The sequence below is a fragment of the Trypanosoma theileri genome (assembly GCF_002087225.1).
Source record: "Trypanosoma theileri isolate Edinburgh chromosome Unknown TM35_Tth_13_V1, whole genome shotgun sequence".
Taxonomy (NCBI): Eukaryota; Euglenozoa; class Kinetoplastea; order Trypanosomatida; family Trypanosomatidae; genus Trypanosoma; species Trypanosoma theileri.
In genome coordinates, this window is record NW_021639855.1 from 282,857 (window position 1) to 303,230 (window position 20,374).

A 20,374-nucleotide genomic window follows, 5' to 3' on the forward strand; every position below is an offset into this window, starting at 1 on the left:
TTTTTTTTTTTTTCTGTTTCCCCTCCATCTACCGTTTGGGAATATGTTTCTATATTTTTTTCTTTTTTTCTTTTCTTTTTTTCTTTTTTTTTAAATTATTTATTTCCATTTCTCTTCAAGAGTTATACGTAATAACAAGGGAAGGGACGGCGGCATGCTTCGACGACTCACACGTACCAACACCACTGCGGCTGCTGTGCGCACCATTGTTGTCTTCAGCCAGCAACACCACATCCTCGAGGGAAACCAGAAGGCCCGCAGCAGTCCCAGTAATGTGTGGATTGAGGACTGGGAGGTGGAGGGACACGGACTGCGGCCTGAGCCCGCTGCAGTGCCAACACAATTGCTGCTTGACAAACCACTGGAGCTCTTTAACTTTGATCAGCTTCTCTCCCCACCAGAAGTGATGGAGGCTCCAAAACACAGCAGCTACAGCTCTCGAAAAATGTATGGAGAGAAATTACAGTTTGAACTAAATGATCGTGCTCAAAAGCATGGTTTTCAAAGTAAATGGTGGTTAACTAGAGCACAAGCTATGAAGAACTCCCTCACTTTTAAAGGTAATGCACGTAGTTCTATCATTCTAACAAAGAGCTCACTTAAATTGTACCACTCCAGCCAACTTATTGGAGGAGAGTCCCTCATGACACACCCGGTTTCTGGTGGTTCAAGGAAACTATACAGTAAGAAGGGTGAAGCCTTCCAGGTACTTTCTGATAATATTCGCCAGAACAATTTTAACAGTGGTCTTTACTTTACAAATCGTCAGCTGGAGTTTTTTAAACTTGCAGTTCAACCGAATCAGACACCTGTGGTACTGGATATTTCTTCTGGAGAGCGGTATCTAATCTACAATGTGGAGCAACTCGAGGATCCTGAACTCGCGCTTAAGACACTTGATCGTTCTCCCGTAAATATCCCAACCTTCCTCCTTTCCGGAGAGCCTATTCAACACGAAAGTATGAAGAAACTTCCCAAGTTCAAGAGTAACTACTGGTTGAGTGGACGTGATGCAGAGCTTTATCAATGGCCTATTAAGGATTCTGAAAAAAAGAAGGGTGTACCACTTCGAAATGAGGGAAGTGGGACTCTGCAGGTAGAGCTTTATAATGTGGAGCAGCTTGCTAACCCTGAAGAGGCTTTTGCCAAGGCGGGTCTTTTCGTCCAGTAAGAAGAAGAAGAAGAAGAAGAGAGAAGAAGCACCAAAAAAGAAGAGAAAAAAAAAGGAGTACATAAATACATTCATACATATATATATATATATATATATATCTACATATAAACGTATAGATAGTGAGAGATGAGCATCGATTACAACTACAAAAAAAAAAAAAGAAAATACGTACACTTATACAAATACATGAAACGCAACGCAACAACATAACGCAAAAGAGCTGGAAGCCGATTGAAGACATCTAAAGAGAAGAGTGATTGATAAAAAGAAGAAGAGGGAAGGGGGAAGTCAAAAAAGAACTAGTTCCAGAAACTTTTTTTTTTTTCCTCCCTTTCCCCACTATTTGTGTCCCATTTTTCTTATTATCTGTTTCCCCCCTTGTTCAACTGTGTATCGACTGGTAGGAGAGCATTTTTTTTCTTTTCTTTTCTTTTGTTCACTCCATAAATGTGAGCAATACGTCAACAGGCGAAGGAAAAAGGAAAAAAAAAAAACGGGAAATATAGGAAAAGAGCAAGGAGTGTGTGTGTGTGTGTGACAGATGTAAATAGAGATAGAAAGAGTGCTGATGAATTAACGTGCACACATATAGCAGTCTTGATGATGTAGGGAAGGTATATACACATCTCGTTCTTGTTATTACTTTACCTGTTATTATTTTGACTGCATTATATCTGTTCCTCTTTTTGTTCTCCTCTTATTCATCTTCCTTTTCCTTTTTCCCCCTCCTATTGGTTTCACTTAACGTTGACTGTTTTTTTTTCTTCTTTCTTGTTCTTCTCTTGATGAAAAGATCTCTTGTAGCCCGGGGATCAACAAGAGTGAGAAGGAGCTGTAGAAGTGAAAGAGAAAAAAAAAAAAAAGAAGGTTGGACAGTGTGTGTCTGTGTGTGTGCTTGACACACCTGTACATACAGGAGTGATTAAAAGAATATTTCTAATGAAGGGCTCTGCGGTAATATAAACAGCATTACTGTTTTGTTCTTCTCTTCTTCTTGTGGCTGGTTATGTTCTTTTTCTTTCATTTCCTTTCCTCTGCTCTCGTCTTCCCTTTACTGGTTTTTTTTTCAATCAATGGAGAAAGAGAGAGAAAGAGAGTCGCAACCATTTTTTCTTTTTCTTTTTCTTTTTTTTAAACATTGTGTATTTATGTGTGTGCGTAAAAGCATGCACGGCATAGAGTGAAGCTACAATACGAGGAGGGGGAAAAAACAACAACCAAAACACCCCCATATTCTCCACCCCCTCTGCACTTACTACACCAAGTAATTATTCTGCCCTTTGTTTGTTTGATCGTATTGGTAGATGTTTCTTTTTTATTTTCTTTCTTTTTATTACGTATGTTAAATGAAAATTTTTTTTTTCGTGTTTTGGATGAAAATAAAGAAGTAAAAAGAAGAAAAGAGAGGGAGTAGTTTTAGGGGGTTTTGCAGACATATGGTGAATGTCGCTTCTATTAGTATAGCTTCTGTTGTTGTTGTTGATGATGATAATGATTGTGATTGTGTGATGGTGATGAATTCATGGGAGAGAGAAAAGAAAAAATATTTCAACATAGATGTCTTGTTCGTGTGCGGAAAGAGCAGTGAGAAGAAAAAGTGAGGGAGAAGGAAGAAAAGAAGAAAAGAAGAAATGGAAGAAGTATATATATATATATATATATATATATAGTGTATTTATGCATAGAATGGGTCGACATATTACTCATTCATATTCTTCTCTTTTTTTTTTTTTCTTTTTTTACTCTCACGCATTCATTAACTACGTTGTGTTTCACTCGCATTCTTTTTTTTTTTTTTTTTTAAAGGCTCTGATTGCTCTTCACATGCACTGCGTGGTTTATTGTGTTTATTGTGTTTGTTTGTTTGTTTGTGTCTGTGGGCGGGTGCTCCCTCTCTTCCACTTTCCCATGCCTCTTCTACAGTGGAGGGGTTGAGGAACACCCACACAAGGCCAACAGTATATATATAAAAAAAGAAAAGCTGAAGAAGAAGAACAACAAAAAGAAAAAGAAAAGGAAAATGAAAAGAAAAGAAAAAGAAGAAAACATTGTTTTTTTTTCTTTTGGATTAGATGTGCAATGCGTGGGTAACGGTATTGTACCACGTGGTGTCTGTAGTTCTCTTTTTTTTTTTTTTTACCTCTTCTTTCTCCTTCTCCACCTTTTGGATAAGCAAAAAGAAAAAAAGAACAAAAATACCCCATTCTTTTTCTCTCATATATATATTCACTTGAAAAAGGAAAAAAAAAAAAAACTGTTTTTTTTTGTTTTCTTCTCCCCTTTTTTTCTCTCTCTTTCTCTTTGGACTATCACTTTTATTCTTTTGGGTTATTATCCTTAGACAGTTTTTTTTTTTTCTTTACTCCTGTTCCTGCAGCCTCTGGTGGGTACCTTTACGTGCTCTAAAGCAGTGGACGAGTGAGAACACAGATATACCAGATAAACTAACACATAAAGCTTTAGTCAAATAGAATATATATATATATATATATATATATATATATATATAAGAGTTTTTATTATTATTTTTATTATACTTTTTACGGCTTCAGAGATATGCGGTATTCAAAGCCTCACGCTGCTGTTTTCACTCCAGCAATGCCGTACTTGGACGCATTTCTCAGTCGTCATGTTCGACCAGACCACCCGCTTCGTCATCACCCTTTGTGGATCTCTTCGCAGGAATTATCTGGCCATCCTAACATTGAGTTTGATGGAGGCTGTGCGAAAAATTCCAAGGGGAAAGATACAAATGAATCTCCACTCATGGTAGTAGCACAGGTACCACAAACTCTTATTCTTTACAATTTGGATCAACTTTCTCCTGAGAGTGAAGTTCGCTGGCAACTGCCTCCTGTTGAAGTTCCAATGTCAATAAGCACAAAGCAACCATACGGTTTGGATATTAAAAGACAATTGGATCATCTTCGGAAGATGAAAGGATTTGAGTCAAATTGGTGGGGATCAAAGAGAAGATGGGAGTTTCAGGGAGGGAGAATCCCAATTAATGCGTTTTTTTCCCCGGTTAAAGTGTATGCTATGGTCAAACTCCTGCATATTTCTATGCTCCTGAATGGAGAAGAAATTCTAAAACATTCTTTTGTCTCAGGTAAAACAGGTCTGTTCAATACTTGGTGGGGCCATACTAATTCTTCTCCATCCAGCGACCAATTTCAACAAGGGGTAGAAAGGCACTTTAATAAACATGGATTTCAATCACCATTATACTTTTCTAAAGCTGCTCTTCAGCGTGCGGGAATCGCAGTCAGACCTGACGCAGACCCTCTGGATATGCTTGCTTACCCCACAGGCGCTAATTTTACAATGGGGAATGGTAATTCATCCATTCCAAAAAACAGTAAAGCGTATCAGCAGTATTACCATCTTTCACAGTTAGTCCTACCTGATAATTATAGAATTCCACCTGTTGTGCTGCAAGCAGAGCGAACGAACCCTGATCGTCCCATCCACGGTATTTCTGGTAAACTACTCGATATTCCAGAACTGGAGTATGAGGCGTTATTAAACTCTCCATCACCAGAGTTAGCATCTATTATTAAATGCGAAGATACATCACAGAAGTTTTCCTCTTACACAGATTTAGAATCTCCTCTCGCCTTTCGTGGGCGAAATCTGTGGTTCCTGCCTCATGATGTGCTGGAATTGGGTGGTTTGATTGATGTCAACTCCGTTCCAGTGGAGGTACATGTATCCAAACTTGATGAGTCTGGAAGAAAGTTGTACAATGTCGAACAACTAGTGCAACCTTTGGAGGGATACAAGGCTGTTGGTTCAATCCTGCTTATGAATCGATACAATGGTGAGAGTGAAACCGAATCTGATGATTAAGGTTGTCGGTGTCTATATACCAGATATCGGGTGTTTGCAAACGGTTCCTGAGGGGATGGTCAACAGAAGAGTAAGTAAGTAAGGAGAGAGAGAGAGAGAGATTAAAACCAAGAAAAGAAAGAAGAAAAAGGAAAGGAATTGATTCTGTATCCTGGATTGATCCTATTTGTAAGAACCGAAGGGTTTCTTTTTTTTTTTTTTTTAAATTCTTCACAGATGTTAAACTTTTTTTTTTCTTTTGTTTTTTTTTCTTTCTTTGATATTTTAAATCCCTTTTCTTTTCAATGTTTTCAGGCTGTTTTTCAGCTGTAATAAAGCATAGAGGTGGGATGCTACTTTAGGGAAAGATAAAAATCCCTTTCCTGTTTTTTTTCTCTTGTCCATACCCCTCTCCTTCTTATAATTTGATTATACGTGTTTATTTATTTTTCTAATGCTCTCGAGATCCAGATCCTATAGTTACATTTTAAACACAGTTAGGACGTTTCGTTCTTCGTCTTTTTTTTTTCTTTTTTTTTTTTCTTCTACTTTTTCTCTGTTTTTGTTTTTTTCTTTTCACCCCCCGGCCTCTGTGTACGGTGTGTATTTCTTTCTTGCTATATGTGTACAGCCTCATAGGACTAATCATTATATACATATATATATATATATATATATTATTTTTTTTTTCTTCTTTTTGTTACTTTTTTGCTTTCTCAAAGATACAAAGAGACGAGTTGAAGGGAAAAGGGGGAAAGTCCAAAGGTTTTTTTTTTTCTTCTTTTTTTATATACATACATACATACATACATGTCTTGCCGAAATGGTGGGAGGAAACTTTTCTCTCTTAATGGAGTGATTCGTTGTGCTCGACTTTTCCACAACACTCAGGTAGGGTTAAACCCGGGAAAGATCATTATTCCTAAACTGCCAAGTCTGCAACCTTCTAGAGATGCCTCCACCACTTTGGTATCGTCATCTTCTTCTTCAGGTTCCTCCTCCTCCTCATCATTATTAAATGGTTCCCCTTATAACCGAAGAAGTGAATATCGTGAAAATATGCATTTAAATCCTGAGGTATCACAGTTTCTAGCAGGCGATTCCGCTAATGCACTTCGACAGCAGGTGCAACTGGATAAGTTTCGTATCACTACTGAAGGGGCTGCTGCAAAGGTCTGGCGTGATTCCAAAAGTCACCTTCGTCAGCAGGAAAAACTAGTTAACGAGATTGGAGTTGAGGGGGCTGTGCGAGAAGTACTTCAACCCACACAAACATCTTTTCGACAAGAACTACGCCAGAGACCACTTGATCGTGGTATTCTTGAAGAGATTTATAAAGGTCTACATGGAAGGCGTATTGAACGAAAACTGAAAAAGGGGGTATCGTGGGAACACTGGATTACAAAAGGGGATGGAACTGCACCGGTTTTCAATGCCTCACAGAAAGCACAACAAACTTTTGCATTCGGTGGATCTATTAAACTTGTAGCAAAGGCTACGCACACCAAACAGTTTCCTTTACTTCTTCCTGGTGGTAAACGAAGAGATGGTCGTGTTGAAGTGGAAGGAACACAATCACTTGTACCAGAAGTAGCATTTATTGGTAGAACTTCCAGTGGGAAATCCTCTTTAATTAATGCCATTGTAAATGCTATGATTGCACCATATGGTCATCTTCAAGGTACTACGAATTCTGTAAATTTTTACAGTATTGCTAACAGGATTGTATTTGTAGATTGCCCTGGTTATGGGTATTTTAACCCAATGGAAACTCCATCTGGGGATGCCGAGAATGCTATTGCCGTGACAAACGCTTACCTTACAGCTTGCAGTCCACACGGTAATGTGAAGGGAAAAGATAAGATGAAAGGAATGAAACAAGGAGATGCGAGATCTCACTCTTTGGGTCCAATACGACCTATTAAGCGTGTATTTGTTTGTGTTTCATCACGAGGACTTCAACACACGGATATTGCTTATCTTGATCGTCTTGAAGAACTTAGTTTACCTTTTTCTGTCGTTCTCACTAAAACAGATGCTGCACCAATTCGTTTCCTCGCGCGATTAACTGATCACACACGTTCTAAACTTGTTCACTATAAACACTGTAAGGAACTTATGCTTACAAGTTCACTACGTTTGGCAGGAATTGATAAACTACAAAATCTTATTGCCACTATGGCCCTTGGTGAAGATAAACTGCATGGCGCGACAACAGACTTTAGCAGTATTGTTTAGGAATATTGAGGCTTAAGAGAGAGACTCCAGGGAGGGAGAGAAAGTGAAAAAGCGACATAATAAGAAAGAAAGAAAGAAAGAAAAAAAAAAGAAAAAAAAAAAAACCGTGTAGTGGTGGTGATTCCAAGACGCTTTTTTTTGTTTTGTTTTCATTATTCTCTGTGTGTGTGTGTTTATTCAATTAAGGAAAGTACATATTTTTCTCCACTCTTTTTTTTCAATTCTTATTATTAGAAGTGACTATTGCTTTTTTTTATTTATTTATTTATTTCAAATTTTAGAACGTCAGAAATCAATATTGTTTTCCGGTATATCGTTGGTAGACACAAACAGGGTTTGTTATTTCTTTGGCATATAAGAAAAGTGAAAGCTTTTCTCATTTGGCCTAAGTATCGTTCATGGATCGGAAACGTTTAACAATCAAGTACGGATCTCTTGTCCATATTTCATGTGATGATGGATTTATTACGGCTTCTGGAATAGTGGGGGAAACTTTATTTTTGCGCAGCAAGACTGAAATAGGTATCGATGGGGATTCTTTGCCTTTGTTGGGATTTGAAAAAAGTGTCTTTCAGCTTGCTGCCCCAACGAGTAGTTTAGCAGCAAAAGTGCAAAAATCACCTGAAGGCGGCGGTGGTGGTAACAAGACTCTTCTTTTGGATCATTTCAGTAAAATTAATACTGCACCTGAAATAGTTTTTGGTCAAACATTTTTACTGGTACATTCTATTAGTGGAATGCTTGTAGCGACGATTCCATCAGAACCATCTGAAAATGATCCCGATTGCGTGAGACTCACTCTTGTCAGACCAGAGGAGGTCTCACCAGCACGATGTGAATTTGTCTTTGTCTCTCGATATAAGATTCATAATGAAGGAGATCCTGTTTGTCGAGGAGATGAGGTGCTTATTCGACAAGGTACCCACCGTCTCTTTCTTAATGTTACAATACCAATGGAGAATAAAAAAGAAATGCCATTACATGTAACTCCTATGAATCTTACGCACTCGGATGTTGGCATCAGTACTCTTTCTCTTAGTGAGAGTAGCAATATGGGTGAGAGGACAGTGACGACAGCACCGGAAGTAAATGCTTCAGAAGAAAAATGTGTGGTCCTTGTGGTGGATCGACATGATATTGGGAGGGATCAAGCTAACTACCAGCGTGCGATACATCATATTCCTCGACCATATATACCAGCAGGAGTACCGATTGCATTTTATCATCGTGAACGGGAGTCTTTATTGGCAACAAGTCTTGCAATGCCACCTCAACAGCAGCAACAAGGATTGGGAAAGACTATGAGTGATGTTGTGGGGGATAATGAGGAATGCGATGATGATGATATTCCTGGTGGAATTCTGACAACACGGCAATATCATTCAGTTGCAGAAGGTGTTGTAACTTCGAGAGGTGCCACTGTAGCGGGAAAAGACATTAGCGTATCTCAAGGCATTGGTAATAGTAATAATAATAATAATAATAATGACAATAATAATGATGCTGATTATGAAAATTGTAATGCTAATAATGATACTGAAGGTATTCCATACCCGTTATTAGTAGAGGACACCTTGTCATTAAATACGCCAATGCGAGAGGAGGGTGATCTAGATAATGTCTCGTGTAGTTGCGCAGCATTATGGATCTTGGAAAATGAGGAACCGATGATAGGAGGGGCTGTACGTCTTCAGTCCATACAATACCGTATTCGACAGGCATGTTCCAATTTATATTTAGCCGTTACCGGATCTGGTGTAGATGCCTTCTTTGATGATATTGAAGGGAATAATGTGAGATCATCTTCTGTAGATGGGGATGAGACTAAGAGTCAACAGGATAGTGATTACTCAGATGATACCAGAGATAAAAAGGTACGTCCCACCACACTTTGTATGATACCCCCACCACGTTCTCAAAAAGATCTCAATCGCACACTTTTCACAGTGAGTCCCATGTTTGCCTCTGAGTGTAACTTTCTTATTGAGAATGAGTGCCTGGTGCTGCAGAATGTCCTTACAGGGATGTATGTATGCACAGAGGAAACAAGCAGGCGAGTGTTGCTGCAGTGGAAGCCGCCCGCACACGATACGATTGTGGCACGGAGAGTTCACGCGGATATTTCAGAGAATGTAATTTTCTTGTGGACGCAATGTGAACGACTCTGCAGCTACCGGGATGCCTTTCAGGCGTTGATATCTATAAAACAACAAGAAGGAAAAGGAAAAGGAAAAGAAAAAGGACAACAAAAACAAGAGAAACAACTTTTTAAATCTGAGGAGGAAGAAGAAGAAGAGAAAGAGGAAGAAGAGGAGGAGGAAGAAGAAGAGGAGGGGAAGGGGGAAAAACTATCATATGGATCACTTTTCCCAATTATACGCACTTGTCAACGTACTTTAAAGGAATTAATTCGATTCTGTTCATTATTGCCAGATCGTGATGTTCTTCGTCAAGGCGCAGTGCCAATTTCCAAACATCAACGTATGATGTTTGATCTTCATATTCAACGACTTCTCTTTGACATCATTCTCACCCCATATTCATTACTCTCTTCCACCACAACAGAGAACTTGACAGAGGGGCAGATGGAGAGAAAAAGTATTTGGGGAAATGGACAATGGGGATGCAAACCACAGTTACCACAACAACCCCTTTCAGGTGGTGTTATTCATATTGAAAATGCCTTGGATAAAGTACATACAGAAGTGTATTTAGTGTGTTGTTTGGCTTTTCAACTTTTGAAACAGATGGTGTATGAGGCTCCAAAGCTTAAATCTGGGTATGATGATTTTATTCCATACCTTCTGGAACTTGATAAACATGGTTTCCACGTGGTGGAGGTTATTACGGAGATATTTCAAAATAATGCAAATTTACCCATAACTATGGTAGAACGTGTATCTGATCACTTTGTTGAAGTTCTTGGCCGTGTGCGAAGTGCAGGGATTCTACATCTACTTAGTTCCATGTGTGTTATTGGTTTCCGTGGCATTTCAGAACGGCAGGCGATTATTTGTCAGAAACTTCTTCTTGAGAAGAATGAGGTGCTTTGTCGCTTTGTATTAGACTACAATGGTGAATGGGCAGTTGCTACGAGTAGGGATAAAACTCCTGTCTCGTATCAAGATTTCTTTAACCCAGAAAAAGAGAAAGGAAGACATACACAAAATATAAGTGAGAGTTTGGTGGAATTTGTAGAGAATGAAGTTGAATTACTGGGTCGATTATGCTTTGATGGATGTCCACCTATTTGCTGTGAGGAAGTTGCAAAGATATTCCCAGAGCAAGTATTACTAGAGGCTGTGCGAAAATTTGTCTGGACAGGTGCGGAAGTGGTAGGAAGACCAAGTTCAATGGATGTACTTCGTGGACACATCTTACGATTGGCTATTCAGTGTTATATTATGCCAAAGATTAATGATCCTGCAGTGGAGCTTCGTGTAGCAACAGTACTCTTCGGATCCAGTTCTTTACGTAGAGATGTAAGTGGTAATACTCCACTCTCTTGTAAACCTGATGATGATCTTATCAAGGTAGTAAAAATAGCTACTCTTGGTATTATTCGTGCGAATCCACATTTTGTATATTCTGATGTAAACCGTAGTATACTTCTACGTACTTCATTGAATATATGGTTACGTTTCGTAAAGTCTCATCAAATATCTACAAATGAAACAAGAACTCTTATCCCACCACTACTTAGTCTCTTAGATTCCAGCAAAGATGTAATAAACCTTATGGGTATCAATATGGACAACAGCGTTATTGGCAGCGGCGGCAACAGTAGCATCAGCATAAAAAGAAGTGATAATAATAATAATAGTAGTGATAGTCTTTCTCTTAAACTTAAATGTGCCCTTCTTCAAATGTCAGAGGCAAACATACAAGTAATGAGAGCACGTGATATGATTTGTAGAACACTTTTACATCTCTTGGATTGTGCCACACATGGAACAGCGGATGAAATTATTATGTACTTGCACGATATCTTTGCTAAAGGCAACGAACCCACAGTTCATCCTCTCTCTCAGAATACAGTTTCCATTAAGTCTCCTGATGTGGAATGCTCAAGTGATATTGGACCAAATGCTGAGGAGGTTTCATTGCTTCCAAAACGCCCGGGATTTCTTAATATTTTTAAACGTCATAGGAAGGGCTATCAATCTATTGATGATGAAGTAGAATTAACAGATGTGGAAGGTAGACGCAGTAGTGGTGGTAGTAATAATAGTAGTAGATCTATTACTCCATCAGAAGTTGTAGATTATCTTCGTTGTGCTTGTAAGGATATTTTAGATCAATTTCGTGTAGAGGAACTTGTACCACGACTTATGGATCTTGTTTGCTACGATAATCCGCAATTAAAAGCACAATCTACAGAATTGCTTATACGTCTCTGTATGGTAAAACGCAATGTGGCCCATCGGGTATTGCAGGTACACACCTTACCCTCTATTGAAGTAACACGAAACTTTGATAATCTCTATACAGTAGCCGTAGACGTCCTTATACTACAGAGACGCGGTCGTGTAAGTGATGCTGTCGCACTCGCTCTTGATAGTGTAGATGAGAAATCCTTATCGGCACCTGAAGAAAAAGAAGAAGAAGAAGCAGCAGATTCAAGTACGGTTACTATTCCTCCTGCTGCTGATTCAAGTAAAGGAGAAGTAAAAGAAATTGAGATGGTAGAACACCCTAGTGAGATTGACGATACCAGTAATGATGATAATAATAATAACGATGATGATGATGAGAGTACTCCTCTTGAAGAAGGAGAATTGACGACTGTTGTTACTGCCCCTACTACCACTACGACGACGACATCAACAACTCACACTTTCTCTGGGAGTTTAAGAGGACGTTCTCTGTGGGCAAAGACGGCTGGGGCTGCACGGATGTTATCATATCGCCATGCCGTACGGGTCCGACGCCGCTCAATGGGACTTGGTGAGACTTCAAATATACCGCTGCGTCTCGTTATTCGCATGGAAATGGTTTGTCACTGGAGGATTCATATCACAATGCTGCAGATGCATTCTTCTATTGATCCTAGTGATTTGACGTTTTTTCATTGGATGCGTTTCTTTTACCTTTTTACTCTTTCACGAAGTAATGCGAAAGCATTACAGGGAAATATTGATTTGTTTATGGATTCTCTTTCACTTAATGAGGAATGTACTGCAATGTGTCTTCACATTATTGTAGCTATCCTCGCTACGATTGCAGACCCAACTCCTCATATCACTACCAAATTCCTAAAGGAATGTGTGAAATTCCTTGATCATGAAGTTGCTTTACCTCATCCAGATAGTGAGTTTCCCTCCAAGTTAAGTGCTGGTATCTTTGAAAAGTCAACAGTGAGTGTTGTGGTCCGACGACGTATGCTGCAACTCTTACGTGAACATCATATTATGCGTTGTTTACCCCAACCGGATGCGAAAGTGGCACCCGTGGCAAGTGCATTTATCGCTTCCATGTTGGAGCTTCTCTGCCAGATCTGTGGATCGGAGATGAGTGCCGTTTCGATGGGACAACAACTATTACCATTGAAGAATATACTCTGTATTATTATGGAGTACGGCACACGGTTTAACCCATTACGTCGAAGATCACATGGACAACAAACAACTGTGGAGAAAAATGCATTTTTACTTGTTGGTACCTATCTACGTGCCCTTCTATTACTGTATATCACCTCAGATGAGGATGAGAGTGAAGGGGGAAAATTACATCGTCAAATGGAATGGATGGGAAACAACGATTGGTGGGCTGTAGTTCAATTATTAGGAGATCAAATGCGAGGTCTCACGGTTCTCATTAACGCAGGTGTGGGAAAGGTGGTAAATCGAGGTTTACATATCGTCCAGCGTTATCGAAAAGTTTGGTTAATGACAGTACCTGTTGCACTCCTTTCATTCTTCGCAGAGTGTTTTACAGTGGTAGGGTATTACAAATATATAGATAAAGTGGAAACGATTTTTTGTGAATTATGTGAAAGTGCCCTGCAATTCTGTACAAAACTTCTTGAACATTCTAATGCACTTGAACTACAAGTTCGAGAAGTTGTAAATTATCGCCGTTGTCTTGCATTATTAATGATGCATGCGAGTCATATAAATGGTTTACAATCACTTGCAAATAGATTGGAGGCTATAAGAAACCATATGCGTTTATGGTTACTAGACTCTCGCCAAAAAGCCAACGAGATGGAGCAGATTAAAGGTAAACATAGACGAGAAGAATCTGCACCAGTAGATGCCAATGATGATGGCATTAGTGGTCATGAAGTGTTTTTTCCAGGTGAAAGTGCTTCTCAAAGTTTACAGAATAGTTCTGTTTCTACGTCTGCTGGATTATTTCTTTCTAGTGCTGCTATAAAATGTCGTGATATTGAATTAATACGGGGTGCACTACGTCCATTTATTAGACGTGATGTACTCATTCCTGTAGAGGATAGTATCAATCCATCTGAAACAGCAAGTGTTATTAATGCCTTACTTCAACGTAGTCCAGTATTATCTAGTGTTCAAGATTTTATCTCTAATATATTAGATGGGTTACGAAAACGTTTATTTACTCCAATTGCATTCGTTGGATTATTGAATTGTCTTCACAACGCCCTCTATCTGGCTCTCCAGGAAGGAAAGAATAATCAACAAAAACAGCAAGATCAAGGACAAGAAAAAGAAAAAGAAGGAAAGATTGGAGGCGAAGAGGAAGAAGATACTGGATATGTATTACAGTTAACATTTAGTGATTTAGGGGTAACATACATTGTCGCTTCTCTCTGCGCATTGGAGGATGTGGTAGTAACATACAGTGCCATGCGGCTTGGTGTAGTACTGCTGGATGGGGGAAATAAACGAGCACAAAATGCCTTGATGAGATACTTTGAAACCCATCAGGAGGGATTCTTTCAAAATGTTCGGGATGTGTTGCAAAAAGGATTACAGTGGGTCTGGCGAGTTAACACAGAACATGAACTTGTTATTTTAGAACGGGGTGGAATTGTTGTAAATGTTTCTAATATGCGACTATTTGCGTTAATGCTACTTACCAATGCTGGAGCTAGTACTTCACGAAATAGTAGTAGTGGTATTAGTAGTAGTAAACGACGACGACGTTTATCTGGATGGGATCGTATGTATGGTAGTTTACATTTACGTCTAATTTGCACACTCTTCCGTATGCTACAACTCTTTTGTGAGGGACATAATTTTAGTATGCAAAACTATATCCGTTGTCAGCATGATAATATGCATAGTGTTAACATTGTCCATGATGTGATGGTTTTCCTTGCAGAACTCTCTAGAATTATTCATCCTGCTACCTTTGATACCGTACGTGGTGGTTTTGAGTTATTGACGGAACTTTGTCAAGGCCCTTGTCATGCCAATCAATTAGCTCTATTAAACTATGATGTTTGTTCTACTATTTATCATGTCGTTGATATGCTTTATAAATTTGAGATGGGGGATTCCATGACGACGAATACGCTTTCTAAAGACAAGAGTAAAATAAAAAAGAATGAGAATGACAGCAGTGATGATGAGAATAATGATGATAATAATAATAATACTAATGATGGTTATCCCATCGCGGTACAGCAAAACCGTACCACTCTCACTATGAAGGATATTGGTTGTCTTCGTATTTCTCTCACTACATGTCTTCTCTCACTTATTGAGGGATCTCACGAAACGGCGTTGGTACGTCGTGTGCTTGTACAGATTCCTATTGATATTATTGAGCGTGAAATTGGTTCTATACAACCCAATGTATTTGATCGAATTTTAAATGATGAGGAACTAGAAGATGATCCAGGTGTAGAAGCCTTCTTTAAATGGCTTATCTTTCTTCAAATAGTACGACCCTTTGCAGATGGAGTTTATTTACAACACATTGATGAAATACTGCGTCGAACTAAAAAATTGCATAGCCGTATTGGTGTAATTGAAATTCGGCGTGCAGATGGTGTACTTGAAAAGGTATTCTTTCGAATTCCTCTCATTTGCTGCGGTCTTACAGGGAGTATAAAAAATAATGTACTTTGGGAAATCAATCGTACAAGTCGGGCAACGAAACTTGGAGACTTTTTACATCGTAGTGATAATATTATCTTTAAAGTAGAACGAGCTCATGCATTTCATCGCTGGGTTGTACATTGGACACAATTTAAACTGGAAACTGATACAGGAAACGGTAAAACCTGGAGTCAATTACTAATAGGTACATTAAAGGGTTGGTGGAATGCGTATATTGCACCTATACTCTTTTCTAGTCAATTAAGTTTTTACGAGTATGCCTCCTTAATGGTGGCGGTGTTAGCGAATATGAGTCTTATCTTTATTGAGGGTGCCCAATGGAGTAGTGAGGTATTACAAATGTGGAGAATTGCCATTTCTTGTTTCTGTGTACTTCAACTTATATTATCTTGTATGGCTTTGGCAGTGGATACGGTGGTGTTCTTTCCTGTTTGTCTCTATACAGAGTATAGGTATAAACAACATATGTCCTCTGGACGTGCTAAACTGAATGTAACGATGCAAGAAGTTTTTGATGGATTATCAAAAATGGAAATTGTTTCTCTTTTTTGTACTCGATTTGAAATTCAATTTCGTGTTTTTCTTGTTTTTATGGCGATATTAAGTTTATCCGTATCTCATTTCTTTGCCGCCGCCCATTTATTGCTCGTTATTTACAAGACACCTACTCTTCGTACTTTTATTGCAGCCATTACACAGAACGGAAAACAACTACTTTTAACAGCACTCCTTGGCGTTGTTGTGCTTTATCTTTTCGCTATTGTCGGTTATCTTCTCTTTCCAAGTGAATTTGGTGGTGATGATGATGATAACAATAACAATAACAATAATAATAAAAATAAACAGGATAATGAAAACTGTAATAATCTTTTCCGTTGTTTTATGTTCATTTTATGGCAAGGACTCCGACAAGGTGGTGGAGTTGGAGATGTAATGCAGGAAGAACCGTGGTCCAGTAGTACACTTATTCCACGTGTAAGTTATGATTTGATTTTCTTTGCCCTTGTGAATGTAGTGTTCCTTAACATTATGTTTGGTCTTATTATTGACACCTTTGGTGAACTTCGCGATGATAAGCGTGAGAAACATATGGATATGGTGAGTATATGCTTTATATGTGGTTTAGAGGCGGATGTGTTTGAACGGGTTCGTATTGGTGGATTTCACACTCACATCATGGAGGAACATAATATGTGGATGTATCTCTACTTTATGCACTACCTACGACGAAAGGATCCAAATGATTTCACTGGTCAGGAATCTTATGTACATGAGAAGATACAAGAGAATGATCTCGGCTTCTTTCCAGAGGAGGAGTGTCTCTCTCTAGAGGAGGAAACTCCAGAGAAGGAGAAGGATGAAGACGAGCATCAAGACAGTATAGAAGAATCAAAATTAACCACCACAGGAGGAGCAAAAGCAAAAGCCACAACTACTACGACTACAGGAGGAGGAGCAGCAGCAGCAGCAGCAGGAGGAGGAGGAGGAGGAGGACCAGGAGGAGTAAGTGGAATGGCCGACAGTCAGGCAGTGGCATTGACATTAAAGGAACTTGCAAGTGTGAAGGAGGCACTAAGTGTGTTTGTGCGGGATATCAGCACGGATGCCCAGAAGGTGAAATCCATGATCCACCAACTAGAGATCACCAGTCGAAGTGTTCATGGGACTTCCGTTGCTGGAAGTGCCGCCCATAAGGCAAGCTCGGCCTCTGGGACTCATGTGAGCAGGGGAAGTATATCCCGCAAGCAACTCCATTCGAGCGATTCGAATGTAAAATAAATAAATATTTGCTTGAGAAAAGTAAACGAAAGAAAGAAGGAAAGAAAGAAAATGAAAATGAAAAGTGAAACCAAAGGAGGATAGAGATAGATAGAGAGAGAGAGACTCTTCTATGCTCTAAATAAAATTATTTGAGAAGATTATTATTTAAATTGTCATGTTTTAAAAATGAATGTCATAAATACTTATGGATGTGGGGGGAGAGAGGGGTACATTTTATTGTTCGTTTTTAATTTTATTTTATTTGCTACCAAACATAAACCAGGTCTTTCGTACGTAATTGAAAAAAAAAAAAAAAGAGAGAGAGAGAGAGAAGATATCAACAGAATAAGTAAAAAAAAAAAAGAAAAAAAAAAGAAAAAGAGGAGGCGATAAAAGAAAAAGTGTTGCTGCAAATAATACCAATAAGACATAAACAATATATCTGAAAAATGAGGATATGAAGGGATTATTTTTATTTTTATTTTTATTTATTTTCTTTGGCATTAGGTTTTTCCAATTTCTATGTATCCATTTATCTTTCTTTTTTATCTATCTATTTATCTATCTTTCCTTCCTTTATTTATCTATCTATTTATTTATTTTCGTTTTCTTTTATGAACTATCTATTATCTATTAGGGAGAAAAGAAAGTGTAGCCCGTTGTTTTCAGTGTCTCTCTGTATCACACACTGACCGTACCATGAGTTCACCTACGAAAAACACTTGTCTCTTCAGCCTGTCATCATCCGATCCACCATTGACACAAGAGACGGAATTGCTTGCACCGCCACAACAACAACAACCACAACAGCAGCAGCAACAGCAATCAGCACAACAGACAGAAACAGCCATACCACCACAACAACCACAACCACAACCACAACCACAACAACAACAGCCACCACCACAACAACAGCCATCTATGCCAGCTAAGTTAACACACGATCCCGCCGCTCCGCAGGCGAAGGAGGGAGTCTCCGTTCTCCAGCGCCGCAATGTGTACATCTCTGGGCTCTCGGAGAGTCTCCGCGCGGCGGACTTTCGCCAAATGTGCCAGCAGTTCGGCAGCGTGGAGGCGAGCAAACTCTGCGTGGACACCAAATCCCGCCCGACGAAGAGTTACGGCTTTGTGCTCTTTGTGCGTGAGGCCGACGCGGCGCGGTGCATCCAGGAGCTGAACGGCCAGTGGATTGACGGCCGCCACCTGCAGGCCCGCCTGGCCGACGCCGCCGCGACCCCCGCGCCCCTCGACCCCGCGAGCGCCCACCCGCCGATCAGCCGCGCCCGCCAGCAGGGCGGGAAGTCCGCCGCCCACAGCGCCGCCGCGTCGTCCTCCACCGCCTCGCTGGCCTCCACGTCCGTCGCGATGGCCGCCGCCGCGGGGCACCGCACCGCCAACTCGAGTCTCCACAGCGCGGGCGCCATCGTGGACGGCGCGACGATGATGATGACGACGAAGAGTCTCCCGCTCTCCATCTCGCCAAGCTCCAGCCAGGACGTCACACCGCCGGTGACGCCAGCGCAGATGGGCCTCACACCGACGTTCATGCCGCAGCCGCCAACACACCCCGCCGCCGCCGGCGCACCGCTCCTCTATCACGTTCCTATTGACCAGGCCATGGGATATCCACTCACCGCCCTACCCCCACAGCAGCAACAGCAACAGCAACAACAACAGGGCGGCTACATGCAGTTCCCTCCGCCATTTGTGCCTTCACCAATGATGGGAATGCCAGTGTACTTTGCGCTCTCGCCATCCACGTCGGTAGTGGGGAATGTACCTCAGCAGTTTGTTGTCCCAACGACAATGATGGCACCAGGTGGTTATCAACAACAAATGTACTCTCCGCTCGTCTTCTCCCCATGAAAGTAAGACAAGGCACAGTTCCAGCGAAAGTGAGAAAAAGAGAAGCGAAAAAAAAAAATAGCAATTAATAAAGAAGAAATGGCAACAGTGAAAAAAAAAAAGAGAAAAAGGGATGGGTGAGGGGTGGAAAGAAGAAGAAAAGAAGAAGAGGAACTGATGGTTTGCCGTTAAGTGCTCTAATCTTCTGCTAAGGACGTTGATTGGCCCTTCCACACCCCTTTCTCTCCTTTTTTCCTTCTTGTTACTTCACAACAAATATTTGTTTGCAATTTTGTGAGTGAGTTCATTGAATAGATGTGAGGAAAAAAAAAAAAAAAAAAAAGTGTGCAACCAAACGAAAAGTGGTGGAAATGGAGAATAATAAAAAAAAGTGTGTAACCATGGGCGTAAAAAATACGAACCCAGCTTCTTGGAGAGAAAGAAAGAAAGAAAGAGAGAGAAAGAGAGATCAAGGATAAGGAATAACAGAAAAGTGAAGAGAATGCAAATGTTCCACACGATGAAACGAATGCATGAAGGAGCTGAAGGGCGACAGGCTAAGAATGTATTACTGAATGTAAGTGACAAGAGAGGGGAAAAAAACAACAACAACAACTGGATAATACACGAAAATACTTTTTTTTTTTTGAGAGCGTGAGGGTGTGGAGGGAGGAAAAAAAAAAGAGAAAAAGGGATGGGTGAGGGGTGGAAAGAAGAAGAAAAGAAGAAGAGGAACTGATGGTTTGCCGTTAAGTGCTCTAATCTTCTGCTAAGGACGTTGATTGGCCCTTCCACACCCCTTTCTCTCCTTTTTTCCTTCTTGTTACTTCACAACAAATATTTGTTTGCAATTTTGTGAGTGAGTTCATTGAATAGATGTGAGGAAAAAAAAAAAAAAAAAAAGAAAAANNNNGAGAAAAAAAAAAAAGTAACAAAAAGAAGAAAATTAAGGGGAAGATATATAGTTATATCTTTATTATACTCTTCCCCATCATTTATTTATTACTCTCCAATCTTTCATTCTTCTTTTTTTCTTTTCTTTTTTTTCCTCTCTTCCTATTTCTCTGAACTCCTGTGTGTCCACTCACCTTCTTTTTATATTTTTTCCTCCTGAATTCCTCTTCCATTGGCTTTATTTCTGTTGGGCCCCCGCATGTGGGGCAGCGACTGAAGTTGGACGATGAGAGGAAAGAAGGAATGAAAGAGTGGGAGAAGGTGAGGAACAGCAACAAGAAGAAGAAGAAGAAAAATAACAAAAAAGAAAAATAACAAAACAAAAACAAACATGCGTACAAGTGTTTTCTTTTCTTCTCTTGATGGGTGTAAATAATAATAATAATAATAATAATAATAATAATAATAATTAAAAAAAATTAGAAGAAACGTGTGTTTTCTTTTTATAATTTTCTGTTTACGTTTTTTTTTTTCTTTTTATATTTCTATTTATATTCCTATTCTTCTTTGTGTTTTTTTTTTTTTTTTT

At 39.6% G+C, this 20,374-nt stretch overlaps 5 protein-coding genes across 5 annotated transcripts; all 5 read left to right on the forward strand.

The window, feature by feature from the left end:
* Positions 1 to 154: 154 nt before the first annotated feature.
* On the forward strand, positions 155 to 1,171 carry TM35_000132170 (mitochondrial RNA binding protein; the record flags this gene model as incomplete). Its single annotated transcript, XM_029025433.1, has 1 exon — positions 155 to 1,171. The coding sequence occupies one exon, from the start codon at positions 155 to 157 to the stop codon at positions 1,169 to 1,171; it is 1,017 nt and encodes a 338-aa protein (XP_028883279.1).
* Positions 1,172 to 3,730: 2,559 nt separating this feature from the next.
* On the forward strand, positions 3,731 to 5,023 carry TM35_000132180 (uncharacterized protein; the record flags this gene model as incomplete). Its single annotated transcript, XM_029025434.1, has 1 exon — positions 3,731 to 5,023. The coding sequence occupies one exon, from the start codon at positions 3,731 to 3,733 to the stop codon at positions 5,021 to 5,023; it is 1,293 nt and encodes a 430-aa protein (XP_028883280.1).
* A 789-nt stretch (positions 5,024 to 5,812) lies between these two features.
* TM35_000132190 (uncharacterized protein) lies at positions 5,813 to 7,240 on the forward strand (the record flags this gene model as incomplete). The annotated part of the gene is made up of 1 exon (XM_029025435.1): positions 5,813 to 7,240. The coding sequence occupies one exon, from the start codon at positions 5,813 to 5,815 to the stop codon at positions 7,238 to 7,240; it is 1,428 nt and encodes a 475-aa protein (XP_028883281.1).
* A 398-nt stretch (positions 7,241 to 7,638) lies between these two features.
* Positions 7,639 to 17,064, forward strand: TM35_000132200 (uncharacterized protein; the record flags this gene model as incomplete). The annotated part of the gene is made up of 1 exon (XM_029025436.1): positions 7,639 to 17,064. The coding sequence occupies one exon, from the start codon at positions 7,639 to 7,641 to the stop codon at positions 17,062 to 17,064; it is 9,426 nt and encodes a 3,141-aa protein (XP_028883282.1).
* A 681-nt stretch (positions 17,065 to 17,745) lies between these two features.
* On the forward strand, positions 17,746 to 18,912 carry TM35_000132210 (RNA-binding protein; the record flags this gene model as incomplete). Its single annotated transcript, XM_029025437.1, has 1 exon — positions 17,746 to 18,912. One exon carries the CDS (start codon positions 17,746 to 17,748, stop codon positions 18,910 to 18,912), a length of 1,167 nt encoding a protein of 388 aa, XP_028883283.1.
* Positions 18,913 to 20,374: the final 1,462 nt, after the last annotated feature.